The 15,330-nt window shown below is 43.0% G+C and overlaps 1 protein-coding gene across 1 annotated transcript; it reads left to right on the top strand.

The window, feature by feature from the left end:
• Positions 1 to 9,025: 9,025 nt before the first annotated feature.
• GSPT2 (G1 to S phase transition 2) lies at positions 9,026 to 11,598 on the top strand. The gene has a single exon (XM_010951851.3). The coding sequence runs from the start codon at positions 9,269 to 9,271 to the stop codon at positions 11,168 to 11,170; it is 1,902 nt and encodes a 633-aa protein (XP_010950153.2). The 5' UTR covers positions 9,026 to 9,268; the 3' UTR covers positions 11,171 to 11,598.
• The last annotated feature ends 3,732 nt before the right edge of the window (positions 11,599 to 15,330 follow it).

Below are 15,330 nucleotides of genomic sequence, written 5' to 3'. Positions count from 1 at the left end.
AGATAAACACCCAAGGAGATTGACGGCGATAGCACCCAGCCTCTCCACGAGCTCCTTCTCATTTCAGTGTCTGAAGCCTTTGCTTCCTCTCTTGCAGAACAGATTTTACAGCTATTAGGCAAGCACGGAGCTAGCAACAAGATCGAGTAGAATTCATAAAGCAGGGACCGCCTGCTGTCTGTGCTGCTTCCTTGTCCTTACTTACCTACAGTATCTACTGTGAGCAGGAGTGGTTCCACCTTAGAGTGTGGTGCCCTGGTTTCCCAGGGAGAGTTCGGTAAGTCCACAACAGGTTTTCAGAGGAAGGATGTAATGTCACATGTCAGCTGGTGAGTCTGCAGTGTTATGATGTCTCTCCGTGGATGTTCTCATGATCTATGAAAACCTCGACTGGAAGGTAATGGTATATTTTAAAAACCCCCAGAGACTAGATCCTGCGTGTTTTTCATCTGGACGGGAATCTCCCCTTCTTCCCACGGTCTCCAGAACCGACTCACAGAACAAGAACTCATCAGTCTACAAATGGTGCTGAGGCACGTGCATGTACTTAACTAGGGGCTAGAGAGAGTTCAGTTGGCAGGATCTACAGCTCACGAGACCCAAGTATTACAGGGTGGAGACTAAGGACAGAGGGGAATTGGGTCACAAGTTTCTGGCACTGGGTCAGATACAGCAGGGGAGCAAAGGAGACAGGAAAAAGAACAGCTATTTGCTGGTAGGAACGGCCATCTCCTGGCATGAAATGGAGGTCTGGGGCATAAGAAAGGCTTTCAGGAACTGTCCTCGATGTTCCGGCAGGACCCGAGCTGGACTCTGCAGGTGCTCATGGGACAAATGTATACCAGGCTCCTTCCTTGTGACTAGATGACCAGACCTGCTGGCCATGGGATAGGCGTGGCAGCACCTCTGTCGATGGTCACACCATCAAGCCTCACCCTCCTGAGTTAGGTCCTGCATGCCTTCGTCAGCGCACAAGTTGATTTTCTGTGATTCTAGTTTTCACCTGTGACCCTGGTGCGCAGCATGGACGGTGTGGGGCAGGATCAGCCCTGAGCTGCTAGGGGAGCCCTAACTCTGTCAGCATCCTCTGCCTTCAGAGTAGAGCCAGAATCAAAATAGGCTCCCTTTCTAGATTGGAATGTGCCCAACACAGTGCTCAGCAAACACTGGACTTCTTTTGCTTCTCCTGTTAATACTTTGCACGGTGATCTGGGTAAACCAGGGAAGTGGCTGTTATAAGCCCTGGCATGTGGGCAAAGTAATTTCACTGTGCCACCACTGGCTAATCAGAATTCGAACTAGTCACCCGCCCCCCGCCTCTAGCAGTCTCTGGTCCCTCAGGCATGACATGGAGATAATGCCAGTTACCGGGATTATAGCATCGTTGTGAGGAGTGAACAAGACCGCAGGTGTGAAAGTGCTTGGGTGGAGTCTGTGACTCAATCCTGTGCATTTACCCCCTTCAGTGCATGTTCAGTCGGTGCCATTAACTGGTTTTTGACCCTAGGAGCTCTGATCCTGCTTTCTCACGGGATTTGTTGGTTTCTGACCCAGTGGCCCTTCCTATCCATGCCCGATGGTAAGAAAAACTGACTTTGTTGAAAGAAGTAGTGAGTTCAGCCCCTGGGTGGGAGTTGGGACTTCTCCCATCCACTCACGGCCATCCCATTCCCCTTTGTTTGATAATGATGGCTCCAGACTGCACTGCAGCTAAAGGGGGCCCTAGGACCCAGTTCTGCCCAATGAGATGTATGGGGATGCGTTGGGGGCTTCTGCGGTATATGCCATTTCTTAACAAGAAGGACGGATGTGGGACACGGGATGCTGGTACTCGGAATGGGGCAGAGATGCCTGGAGCTCCTGCAGGGACGCCTGTGTGACTGCATGAGGTTATCACCTTAACCTGCTGAAGAGTGGAGGGGGTGGATGGAAGCTGTGGTGTCCGTGGCATCCCGGAGCAGCTGAATCAGAGAACGGGTGCTTCCAGACTTCTTGTCGCAAGGGGGGGAAATGGTAAGGCTCTATTTTGTTATAACCTTTGGTTCTAAACTTTCACTTAACTCATTTGAAGTTAACTTTTACAAATACTAATACTGGTGCTATATCCAGAAACTCTGATTTCACTATTCTATTCTGTAACTTTACAGGGTCTTCTCCCCGCAGCCTTTCCTGTCAACTGGGATTTAGATCTAGTCCTCTTCTGGTTCAGTCGCCATAATTTGGCAAGAATGTCTCAGAGGCAGTGTCGCATTAGCCCGTCGGGAGGGGAATGCTGTACGGTTGTCCCTCTTTCTGAAAGGCGAGCAGATATTGGTGCTCATTGCCCAGAGCGCTTGTGTCATTTGAAGATTTAAAAAGAGAGATTCTCATCCTCTCCACTCTTCTTCGTTTATTCGATGGAATCCTTCTTGGAGGAGAAACTTCCCTCATCCATTATTTGGTAACCAATGTTTTAGTTCGTGTGCCACACACAGGATAATTGTTTCATTATTTGCCTCTGCCTACCCAGTTTCACAATAATGAATCCGTTTCCTAGCATTTAGCAACAGTGACCGTGAGGTCTTTGTTCCTTTCGAGCCACTCTGGACCCAACGTGTATTCACAGTTGATGTGCTTACATCCGTTTTAGTTATTATCCTTACTGACGCTCCTTTTGTCCCCACGTGATGCAGACTCATAATCGGAACCTGCTGCCACGAGGGGCCAGTGCCAAGCAGGCGCTCAGTCCCTGCGTGCTGGAAGTACGTCAAAGATCTGGGCAAAGTGTCTTGACATCACACTTCACCGTTTTGTTAAACTGCGTTCTATTACTGTGCCCGTCCCTCCACCAGATGCTGGAAACTGACATTACCCCTCTGCTGTCTCTGGTGTTATTCACGTAACACTGCATCTGGAGACAGAAGAATTAACGCTCGCTCTCCTTCACTGGATCTTTGTACTTTACCTAAAGGACAAGTGATTCAACTAAGCTCATGGATTTGATTATCTTTCGGCTTACGAAATTCGTTTCCCCACATGACTACTAATTCTCCCTCACACTGTCTTCTCCGTGCTCATGGGTGCCATCGTCTGCTGTTGCTCTACTTCCTGGAAGTGTACGGGGCTCAGACCTCGTCTTTCCCTGACATATCTCCTCCTCCTCGTCCGACTGGCTCTCCGATGGAAGCCGTTTATCAGTGAATCACCGAGTGTCTTCACTTGGCTCCTTCCTCTCAGCGGTTTTTCCCATCATGACTGTGCATGTTTAGGGCTGAGACTTTGTGTGTCCTGGTCACATCAATGACCCTATGCTGACCAGCCTCCTTTTCCCCAGACTTCAATTTTCTGATTTCTAAGGGGCAAAATCTCCACAAAAATGAGCTCCACAGAAAATCACTGGGACATTCTGAAGCATTCAGCGTCTGGGATGAGTAAAACATTTGTCCCCAGGATTTCTTGAATACAGGCTGCTTCTTGAGACGTCTTAGATTAGAGGTAAGGGAGTTAGACAATCCCTTCAACTCATCCCACTGCTCTGGGAGATCACAGCCATCTCTACATGGGAATTGCCAGGACATACGCAGGAACCGGTTGGCCACTTTGTTAAAATTTAGAGATAGTTTTTGACCTTTTACACCCAAATAAGACTACTTTTTGAGTGGGCTCCTCCAGCACTGGGCTATCAGGCAGCTCAGTTCTAGCTGACAGTGCTTCACCAAGTTTTATTTTTCATTTTTATTTGAGATATAATCAACATTTTGTGTTGTATGATTATTTAAATTGGACAATGTGTTTAGATACTTTTATATATTGCAGTATGATTACCACTGTAGCTTTAGCTAACATCTCCACCATGTCACATAATTATCATTTTATTTGTGTGCTTCACTAAATTTTATTGTAGCAGTTGTGCATACTGGTGGAAAATGAAGAAGGCCGAGTGACTAATAGTTCCTGTTTTCAGAGTTCTTCATATTCCCCATAATAATTGTATATAAATTAGTCTGAAAATAACAGGAATATACTTTCTGATTTGGTTTTTGTAATTTTATCCTCATCTAGAATTGGAAACGTTGGATGTAATTTCCCAGTGTGTGACGTGGGTATTGGAAGCATTAGGACTGCCTTAGGATGGAGATACATTTTTCCACATTTAACCTCAAAATTAGGCTATTTTCTTTATGCATTCTCCAAGGCTTGGCTATTAGGTGTTTCATGCATGATTCAGATCGTTGTCCCTCACTTTACCATATTGGTGTTGTCTTAGTAATGATGAAGCCACTCAAGTATCTTACATCTCCAGTTACTGTGTCCCTTCATACTCCAGGGTATATATGTGAATGTGGATTCATCTCTGTTTATCAGATAAGGAAACTGAGGCACAGTGTAATTAAGGATATTAAACAAAGGTAATAGAAATGGGAAGCCTTGAATTCAAACCCCAGCCTTTTGGTACTTGTACTTGTCAATGTTTAGTTGCTGTTAAAAGAAAGCATTCTATGTTAGTGAGCACAGGGGTTGATTTGGGGAGTTAGGGGCATATAAATACTGTCCTTCTCGGACCTGGAGATACAGGTGTATTCATGGCCTCTCAGAATGATTATCATAGTCATTCAGCAGAATTGGCCCCCAAGGTGAGCTGCCACTTTTGCCACAGTTGAGTGGGGAAATCAGGCTACTTCCAGTGCAACTGCTGACTTTAGGCATAGAGTGCCTTAATTGCTTTCCTGTAAGGAAGAAATTCCATCAGAATTGTTAGCTCAAGGAAGATACTTCCCCAGCTACATTCAGAACACCAGATCACTTCTGTCTTACTCCACATCTCTCTACACTTGAATTGGCTCTAAAATAAATCTGATCAGGGTGCATCAGATTGACAGAAGGTAAAATGCATCTGGAACCCTACTAGCAAAAACTCTAGGAAATGCAGGCTTAAGCTTTCCAGCCTCTTCGGTTTAGAGAGGTATATTTATGAATGGAGCTAGAAGATATGCTGAGAGAACCAATCAATGTAAGGCAAAATCCAACACAGTCTTCTTAACCCTGTGTTCACTAGTCCCTTGACATTTTCCTGTTCTCTTTTCAGTCCACTTGGCACTACTATTCCTGAAACCTGGATGAAACTTAAAATTCTGCTTGTGCTGTAAGCTGCCTAATGATGCTACTTGTATCCCAGGGAAAGAGGGGAGTCTCAAAAACTGGGAGTTTTCTGTTTTGCAGGATAAACTGCTTCTGTTTATTGAAATTCTTAAGAAAATAATTTTACACTCCCAAGTCAGACACTTCTCCCACACCCTAAAATTCTTTTTAAATGTTCTCACATTTCATTTTTTTTTCCTTATTGCAATCCTTTCTCACAATTGCCACAGGGTTATCTCCTACTTCAGGAAGAAAATATACATCTTTATAAATGAATTCCACTGAATTGCCCTTTCTCTCTTAGAATCTTCTATATTTCTATTCTCTCCAGATAATCTAAGGCTTTACTCTCTTCTCCTATTTGTAATTTAAATCTGCCAAATCTCCCAATTCCTTCCATAGTATACAATGAGATGTTACAAGATGTTACAAGCCAGTATGGCCTTAGAATCATACTGTCTGTGTTGGAACACCAAGTTCACTACTTAACTAGTTACATGACCTTAGATAACTCACTCAGCTTCTCTAAATATCCATTTCTTGTCTGGATAATAGAATGGTAAGATTACCTTCTTCACAGAATGGTGGGGAAGAAGAAATAAGAAAACCCACAGAAAGTTATTGAAACATGACCTGCACCTAGGAAACACTCAACAAAAAGTGAGTTTTTTTATCAGATAAATGCAGTTCAACTATGACATACTGGTAGAGAATATGGTGAGCGAATGAAAAAAAAATCTGTGTTTTCTAATCACACTGGTGGTACAGTACTGAGACTACTATGTGGGTAGGTGGGATAAAACAAATGAGTAATTATTATATTTTCTAAAATTTTATCATCCTCTTTTACCATTAAGAACCAGTGTTCCTGGTTTGGCATAAATGTATAAAATTGATCTAGTACATTTTGTCTTATCAGATAATAAATGAACCATCAAAGACTACTTGTATAGTCTCAAAATCATTCTAAATCCAACTTGAAGAGGTTTCCAATAGCCAATAATGAACCATCTTAACTTCAAAAAATATAGTAAGAAACATTGTTTAAAACACATCAAATATCTAAACTCAATAATCCATAATTATTTTTTTGCAATATCCTTATTTGTCACCTGTGAAGGATCATAGGCAACTAAATCATTATTCTGAAAACACTCCAATAAAAATGAATCATGAAGCACTTTCCTGTCTTTCCTTTATAATTTGTATCTCAAAGTAACAAAATTGTTGATGAAAGGAAACTGTTTCAAGAGAGTATTCCAATTGATGAAGAAAGGAAGAATGATAAATACAATTTCACAATTTGGCAACTGCTAATGATATAATGTTTCTACATGATCATTAACTTCTGCTAATTGTAAAAGGAGTCACAACCTGACATTATGTGACTCTTTATGGAAATACTCAAAATCTCCCTTGAAGTATTCTTGCTAAAAAATTGCACCTACATCTGGTCAAGATCATAGATCCAATTATTGATATACAGGAAATACAGAGAAAAAAAAAAAAAGAATGTTCTAAACTATACCATAGGGACACAATCAGTAAAGTCAAGAATGTAGAAAACTCTACAAGTCACATCATCCACCTTCTTCAATAAATAAATGACATTAAAAAATGAAGGATAGGTTGGAAACTTGTAGATTAAGAGAGACCTAAAAGAAGTACTTAAAAATCTAGATAAAAATTGAACTGTAGTGTTTGAATATACCTTTGTGCAATAAAACTGTACAGAAAATCATGAAGGTGATTACCATAAATGTCAGGTTAGTGGTTACATTTAAGGATGGAGGGAGCAGGTTGTGATTGGACAGGGTACAGAGAGTCCTTCTGAATTGGCTAGCTAATTTCTAATTATTGATTTGGGTGGTGGTTACAGTGGGTTTTCCTTCTAAGTCAATAAGCTATAATTTTGCTTCACGCAATTTTCTGTGTTTGTGTTATATTTTGCAATTTAAAATTTTTAAGGGGAAAATGATTTAAATAAGCCATGGCCAGATGTTGCCTACACTTTCTTTTTTAAAAGCCTTTAATGGGGAGAATTCTCTCATTTACTGATGAACTCTTTCAAAGTTAGGCAGATAAATTGGAGACAATCACCCCATCACAGAAACCAAAAGAATGTTGTCCAAGGTGTGTCTCTGTGTATTTAGCCTGGTCAGTGTTTCTCTCTCTTGGGTGTATCTGCCTCCCCCTAAGCCCCAAGGATGATGTCTTATGAAAACATCCACTCATCATTTCTTATTTCTCTTTAAGGTTCTAAAAGTGAGGCATCCTCTGTTCTCTAACAGAGATATTACTAACTAGCAGTCATGCTAATATTCTCATGATCAATGCAAATGACCCAGGAAACATCCCTGGTCTTTCCTGCTTCATTGTTATTACTAACTTGATGTAAACACAGCTGCCTAAACTTTGACAGAAAGTTCTCCCAGAGACATTTTAGTAAGTCTATCTGAGGTTCACAGAATGCCCAAGAAAGGCTCCAGCACATTTGTGGAGTATGATCAAGGGTCTCTGCACATTTACCCTCAGTTCTTCTTATTCACTGTGAAAAGGTGTGCACATTCTCTTTATGTGACAGCAAATAATTAAGCCATTACCCCAGGCAAAAAGAATGAAGGGGTTTGACAGCTCATGGCTTGGAAACAGCACAGAGCTAGTAAAATAGTGGCAGCCCCAGACTGAAACCACCAAGGATCTAAGTATGTTAGACATAGAACACTTTTTTTCCACCACAGTGTGGAAAACAAAATTCTTAAGTTATAAATCAGTTACTAATTTTTATATTTTGGTTTGTTGTTGGATTTAATATCCAACTCTCTGACTTCATCTTGTAGGAGCAAATTGTGTTTTCCCAGGATCTTTTTTTTTTTTCCTATTTCGGTTTGATCTAAATTAAGATAATTTACAAACTAGCTCTTCTAGATTTTGGCTCAAATATTACAAATACTTTCTAAGTATGAGATTCTATTACTTAGGGTCTTAAGGACCTTGTCCATATCAGAGGTCTTAATCGGTTTAATTAGGCTGATACTCACAACCCCTGTCATTATGGCTAACTGAGGAAGATTCCAACAGGATGTCGATTCTTAGAGCAAACCGAGTACCATAAGCGTGTAAGGTTCCAGGCCCCCAGAATGAGAGAGGTAAGCCTGTGGGCCTAGGGTGTACTCTGGGGAGGTGCTGGTGAGTGGGACAGGTACACTAGAATATACTTGGTTGGAAGAATACAAGAGATCTGAGTCTTGGGCCTGTGTCTGCCATCCACAGGCTAGCCATTGTCCAGGCATCTGCACAAACGCTGTAAGGTCACGCAGCTTCCCTGGGACAAGGTTCTCCTTGGGAATTCCTTCTATGCAGACAGCTGGAGTGCTTAACGTGAAAAGGAGTTATAATCCCATCCTTACACCGTAGAAGCCATCAGGAAAAGTTACAGGTTTACGGCAGGGAAAATCCCAAGGACTCTGGGTTTTGGGTTTAATGACTGATCTAAAGTTGCATTTCCGAGGTTCATCTACATCTTCGTGGATTTCAAGAGTGCCTCCCTGATCACGAATCCCTTCCTCTGGTTGCTGGGTTGCTGGGTAAAAAGTTCACCCAGAGCCCACCTCCATGGGTTCAACAGGGATTTTCACTGGAATCTCTGAGTCGAATTGGCAATCAGGTGTGTGTGCCTGTTCAGGTTTAACCATTGCATCGTGGTCCCATGGCTCTCCCGGAGCGCGTGAACAAAAATGAATGGACATTGTCGTTGAAAGGGGGAAAAAATAAAAGAGCCTTTGGGACTGGAGCCAGGACCGAGAAGGCAGGAGGCCGAGCATACGGATGGCAGCGAGGGGTCAATCCCCGCCCGGCGCTGGGTCGGCGGCGGAGGAGTCGGAAGTGGTTGGGGTTTGGGGGAGGAGATCCGCTCACACACAACAGGAGAGGCTGAGCCGCCATATCTGCTGCCGCCGCCGCAGTTGCGAATGCAGTGTCGGGATCGGGCTGCCTCCGGCCGCCGCTGAGGTCCCTGTCGCTCCCCACCGAGCCCTCCGCTCTCGCTGCCTCCCCCGCCCCCCCCGCGCCCCGCTCCCCCGGCGGCCCTGCCCGCTCTCTCCGGCCCGCGGAGCCCGCTCCCTCCCCGCACCCATCAGAGCTGAGGACCATGGATCCGGGCAGCGGCAGCAGCAGCGACTCGGCTCCCGACTGCTGGGACCAGGTGGACATGGAAGCCCCGGCTCTGGCCCCAAGCGGGGACGGAGCCTCCTCCTCGGCGGCGGCGGCGGCGGCGGCCGAGGCCCAGGTCGAGCCCCTCAGCTCGGCCTTCAGCTGGCAGCTCAACGTCAACGCCAAACCCTTCGTGCCTAACGTCCACGCCGCCGAGTTCGTGCCGTCCTTCCTGCGGGGCCCGGTCCAGCCGCAGACCCCCCCGGCGGACATCACCAGCATGGATGAAACCTGCACCGGCGCCGGCGACCCTCCAGGTAAAAGGCTGGGACGGGGGGCACCTGTGGAACATTCCAAAGAGGAACAGTTAGTGTGGCGTGAAGGTTCCAATTCAGCCGTTACCATGGAACTTTCGGAACCTGTTGTAGAAAATGGAGAGGTGCAGATGGTCTTAGAAGAGTCATGGGAGCACGATAAAGAAATCAGTGAAGCTGAGCCGGGGGGTGGTTCCTTGGGAGATTCGGGCCCCCCAGAAGAAAGTGGCCAGGAGATGATGGAGAAAGAGGAAATCAGAAAATCGAAATCTGTGGTCGTGCCCTCGGGTGCTCCGAAAAAAGAACACGTCAATGTGGTATTCATTGGGCATGTAGATGCTGGCAAGTCAACCATTGGAGGACAGATAATGTTTCTGACAGGAATGGTTGACAAAAGGACACTTGAGAAATACGAGAGAGAAGCGAAAGAGAAAAACCGAGAAACTTGGTATTTGTCCTGGGCCTTAGATACAAATCAGGAAGAACGAGACAAGGGTAAGACAGTCGAAGTGGGTCGTGCCTATTTTGAAACAGAAAAGAAACACTTCACAATTCTAGATGCCCCTGGCCACAAGAGTTTTGTCCCAAATATGATTGGTGGTGCTTCTCAAGCTGATCTGGCTGTGCTGGTAATCTCTGCCAGGAAAGGAGAGTTTGAAACTGGATTTGAAAAAGGTGGACAGACGAGAGAACATGCAATGTTGGCCAAAACAGCAGGGGTGAAATATTTAATAGTGCTTATTAATAAGATGGACGACCCCACAGTCAATTGGAGCAGCGAGAGATACGAAGAATGTAAAGAAAAGCTAGTGCCCTTTCTGAAAAAAGTCGGCTTCAGTCCCAAAAAGGACATTCACTTTATGCCCTGCTCAGGGCTGACCGGGGCAAATATTAAAGAGCAATCTGATTTCTGCCCTTGGTACACTGGATTACCATTCATTCCATATCTGGATAATATGCCAAACTTCAACAGATCAGTTGATGGACCCATTAGACTGCCAATTGTGGATAAGTACAAGGATATGGGCACTGTGGTCCTGGGCAAGCTGGAATCAGGATCCATTTTTAAAGGCCAGCAGCTTGTGATGATGCCAAACAAGCACAATGTGGAAGTTCTGGGAATACTTTCTGATGATGCTGAGACTGATTATGTAGCCCCAGGTGAAAACCTGAAAATCAGACTGAAGGGAATTGAAGAAGAAGAGATTCTTCCAGGATTCATTCTCTGTGATCCTAATAATCTTTGCCATTCTGGACGCACTTTCGATGTTCAGATTGTGATTATTGAGCACAAGTCCATCATCTGCCCAGGTTATAATGCGGTGCTGCACATTCATACTTGCATTGAGGAAGTTGAGATAACCGCCTTAATCTCCTTGGTAGACAAAAAGTCAGGAGAAAAGAGTAAGACCCGGCCCCGATTTGTGAAACAAGATCAAGTGTGCATTGCCCGGTTAAGGACAGCAGGAACTATCTGCCTTGAGACATTCAAAGATTTCCCTCAGATGGGTCGTTTTACTTTAAGAGATGAGGGTAAGACCATTGCGATTGGAAAAGTTCTGAAACTGGTCCCAGAGAAGGACTAAGCAGTTTTCTTGATGCCCCTGCACAATACTGTGAGAATTGACTACCAGTGTTCACCACCTTCTGTTATTTACGGCCCCTTGACAGACTTTTCTCCATCTTTTGCAAAGAAAAATTTCCCAGCAAACCTCCATGTTTTGTCAGCTTTCTCATGTTGAGATCTCAGTTATATCACTGTTGACTTTACCCAAGAGTTTCCTCCTCCTCTGACACTCTGCTTCCTTGGACTGAATCAGTAATAGCTTTGTAAGTGATGTGGATGTACTTGTCTATAACAATGAAAAATTAATATATTTTTAATTTTTCATTTTCCATTAAGCTATCTAGACAACCCTTGTTCCACGCAGACCAATCAGAATGTGTCAGTGTGTGTGTACATGTTAAAAAGACAACTAACATGTGAATAAAATATTCCATTTGAAACTCTTAATTGGTATTTGAAATGCTTTTGAATATTTTTTATTTTGTCTGTAATACTTCTGTTAGCCTTTTTTTTTTTTTTTTTTTTTTTTTTTTTTTACTTTCTCGAGTAACTGAAGACGTTTTATTGCTTGGGCTTGGAAAAACTGTGCTGCACTCACTCTTTTAAATGAGGGATTTACACCCAATGCACAGGTTTGTACTAGAGGAAAAAAATTTTAATTTTGAGAAAACATTTCTTTGAGGGTTCTTCCCAATGAAGTTCATTTTCTGTGTTTAAGTCCGGTCCATAAAGGAGTTCTGCTGCTTCCCAACTTACGATTTGAAAAAGAAAAGCTCAGGCCATCTATTGGGCCCCCAAATGTTGAGCATGGCAAAATTACGAACATACCTCGGGGTGCAGACCATACATTGGCTAGACTGTTACCTGCACTCCATCATCTAAACACACCCCTTTGTTCTATTCACCAAGAGATTCGTGATGTGGGAAGCGACACAATAAGGGGCATGACTATTGAGAAGCTAAATGCTTGCAATTCTAAGTCATTTACCCACAAGTAAGAGTTAGTGAGGGTCTGGAGCTTGCAAATGGGGAGACCATTCCACTCTCCAGTGCTTGGGGTTAGTAGGAACGGTGGAAGGTCATTTTTCCAATCAGATCATGATCCACTCTTGGGGTCAGAGATCCTGGACTTGTCTCTGAAGAGCGCTTTGAGGAAAACGCCAACTGTGGACCCTGAGGTGGCTACTTCTGTTGCTGGGAGTGCAGCGTGATAACCTGCCATCACTCTCCACAGCTGCAAGAACTTTCTGCCTTGGTAAGTGGGTAGTGGCCCGATGTAAACACTGCCCAGGGGTGGGCAGAGCCAATTCCTCACACTCACGGGAGGATTGAACAAGGGTGAACACAGCTGCCAGGACACCCTGGGCTCATGCTCAGGACCTTTCTCCATGGTCCCTTTGTGTCCCCTTGCACCTACCTCCAGGCTGGCTAACCTGTCAGATAGCCACTTAGAACATTGTTAGGGTGGTTCTGTGACTCATTTATCTTCAGGGCACCCACAAGGGAAAACAGGATTTTTACTTTGTCAGTAGGTCAGCTCACCTCACCCACAGGGATGTCTCCTACTGTCTTGGATCCAGTTTTTTAATAATTAGGATGTCAGTGGCGAGAGTGTCATCTTTATTTTAGAGTTCCTTCTCTTGCCCCTGTGCTCTAAACTTTGTATGAAATACAGTGTTTGCTAAAAGTTGTGCCCTGGCAGCCACTTTTTCAAAAAATTTCTTTGAGGCTGCATCCATCTCATTGTTTTGCAATTTTAGTAATTTGCCAGTAAGATTATTGTGGATCTCATCCACTAATAGGCCAAAGCCACAAGGTAAGACAGAACTCTTTCTCCATCCAATTTGGATAATTTCCCATCAAAAACTGGCTCCTAAATGTCTTTCTCATTTGCCAGTTATAGAAAAATTTCTCTACCAGGAGCTCTGAACTATATAAAAAACAACATTCAGAGACCAGGACATATATCTTTGGGGGGTGGATTTAGAAACCAGTAATTTTCATTTCAGTGAGAAGCAGATCATCTAGGTGGTTGGAGACACCAGACCCTGGCACTTCAGGAAAATATATAAACTCATGGTAACATTTCTTTCAAACGTCATGATTACCTTCCTTTATAGTTCTTAATGTCTGGTTGTCTCCTCCAATACTGCAAATCAAGGCCATTTATAACACAGTACTCATTTGCCCAGGGCATACAAAACAGTGGCCCTTCAAAGGTCCCCTGTTGCCTCTAATTCAGACCAGTTTAACTATCCTAAGAGCATTTCAAATTCCTGGCAAGCAAGATCAGTGTAAAATCTCCCCAAGTCTGGCTGCATGCTGTAAATATATCATGAACTTCCTACTTAAGGCTTTCTCAATATGTGTCCTACCTATTGGCTCTTGGTAAGTTCTCTCCTAAGGTTCTTCCTGTCTAAGGAGATTTAGGAAAGGGGCCAATTTATTCTGTCCTTCAGAAGAGACCCATGAAGAAAAGAAAGTGGAAAATTTGGGCTGGGTAAAAGTTTGAGCTTGCATTGCTCACTGAACATCTTTCTCTGGTCCCTCAGATAACTTGCCAGCACAATGAATATCCACGATCATTACCATTCCTATCTTTAATGGACAAATCCTGTCTCAAAATAGACCCTCTTTTTTACAATATCATGATTCTGATTTGCTACAATGCAAGAACCCACTGTTTTTAAAGTTTACGTCTAAACATTTGGCAGTACAACTATTCCTCTCACACATTGTAGTTAACATCGACTGTTTAGCAGCAAGAAAATTATTAGTTACCATTTCATAACCTTTTAAAAAGAAACTATTCCACAACCACAGAAGTTCTGCCAAAACCTGAGCACTTGAACATGTTCACATTGATCCAGTGCCCGTTTTTATGTTCAATATGGTCTTTCTATATTTTTTTGCTGAGGGTATTGACATATTTTGATTTTTCCTAGTTTTTTTTTTAACTTAAAACATTTAATTTCTAGTATTCTTTAAACTTAAGCATATATATATATATATATATATATATATATATATATATGATTTTTTTTGTCCTAGTTTTCAGTTACAATATCTATTCATGGTTGGCCATGGGGCAGGGGGAGGAAAATCTGATCCCAGGTTTCTCACCAGAAACACGACTATTTCCACCTAGTGAGGAAAGTTGGCTTGCCTTAGATTTTGGGAGAGGCTTTTTCAAAACACCCTGTGTATTATTAGTTAATGTTCAAATGATCACCAAAATCAACAGGGGAAAGGAAAGAGAAAAAAAGAAGAACCCACTATATGAACATGCCTTGTATTGAGAAAACAAGGGGGAAAAAGCTTTGCTTACATACAAGAGGGCACAGTTTACAATTTTACACTACAGCCGTAGAATATTGACTATTGACTTCCCTCCCCCTTGACTTCTATCCTACACTCAACAATGCTAGATTATTTTATTGGAAGTTTGTCTAAGTTCTAGAGGGGTTCTCTTTTCCTTCACTTATCCTTAAAAAAAATTGTATAGTTTCTTTTACAAGTCAATGGATGAAAGGTTCAGGCTCTAAGAATCAGACATCAATCAAAAGGGGTTGGTTTCAGCATAGTCCGTTATTTTCCACTCAGATTAATACTAAGCAATCAGAATTTACATACACATGTAATTTGCAGACAGTTCTTAGCCCTTTAATGAAGATATCTCTCTCTTTCATTGCTGAACTTCTTCAAAAGTCCAAGCAGAAAATGTGGAGACCTGCCCTCAGTTTTAGTACGAGAGGACACAAAAAAATTTGTCCACAGTCAGGCTGCTGTATACAGTCACGTCACTGTATCTCTCATTTGATATGATATGTATCCAATAAGTATCCGATTACATCTCTTCTTTCACATTTGAGGCAGTGAGTAAAAGGCTTCCTCTAGTCTCTAACAGAGATGTAGATAAATTATCTCCTCCTGAGACTGCTTTTACTAGCTCTACCACAGTCTATCAGTGACCTTTTGCCACGCCAATAAACTTACAGAAGAAGAACACAATGTTACAAGGCAAGTGAGTAAGAAATGGCTTCTGCCCGTTTAGCTGGCAGTTCCTGGTTTAAAGGTTAGTGTTTGGTTTCTACCATTGTATTCCTTTCTGCACCCTGCTTTAACTGATGCTCAGACAACATATATTATTTAGCTTTCCAACTGCTTTAGCTTCTTTTG

The sequence above is a fragment of the Camelus bactrianus genome, chromosome X (assembly GCF_048773025.1).
Source record: "Camelus bactrianus isolate YW-2024 breed Bactrian camel chromosome X, ASM4877302v1, whole genome shotgun sequence".
Lineage (NCBI taxonomy): Eukaryota > Metazoa > Chordata > Mammalia > Artiodactyla > Camelidae > Camelus > Camelus bactrianus.
Note: the sequence above shows the minus strand (reverse complement) of the source record. Positions and strands in the feature narration are given on the sequence as shown.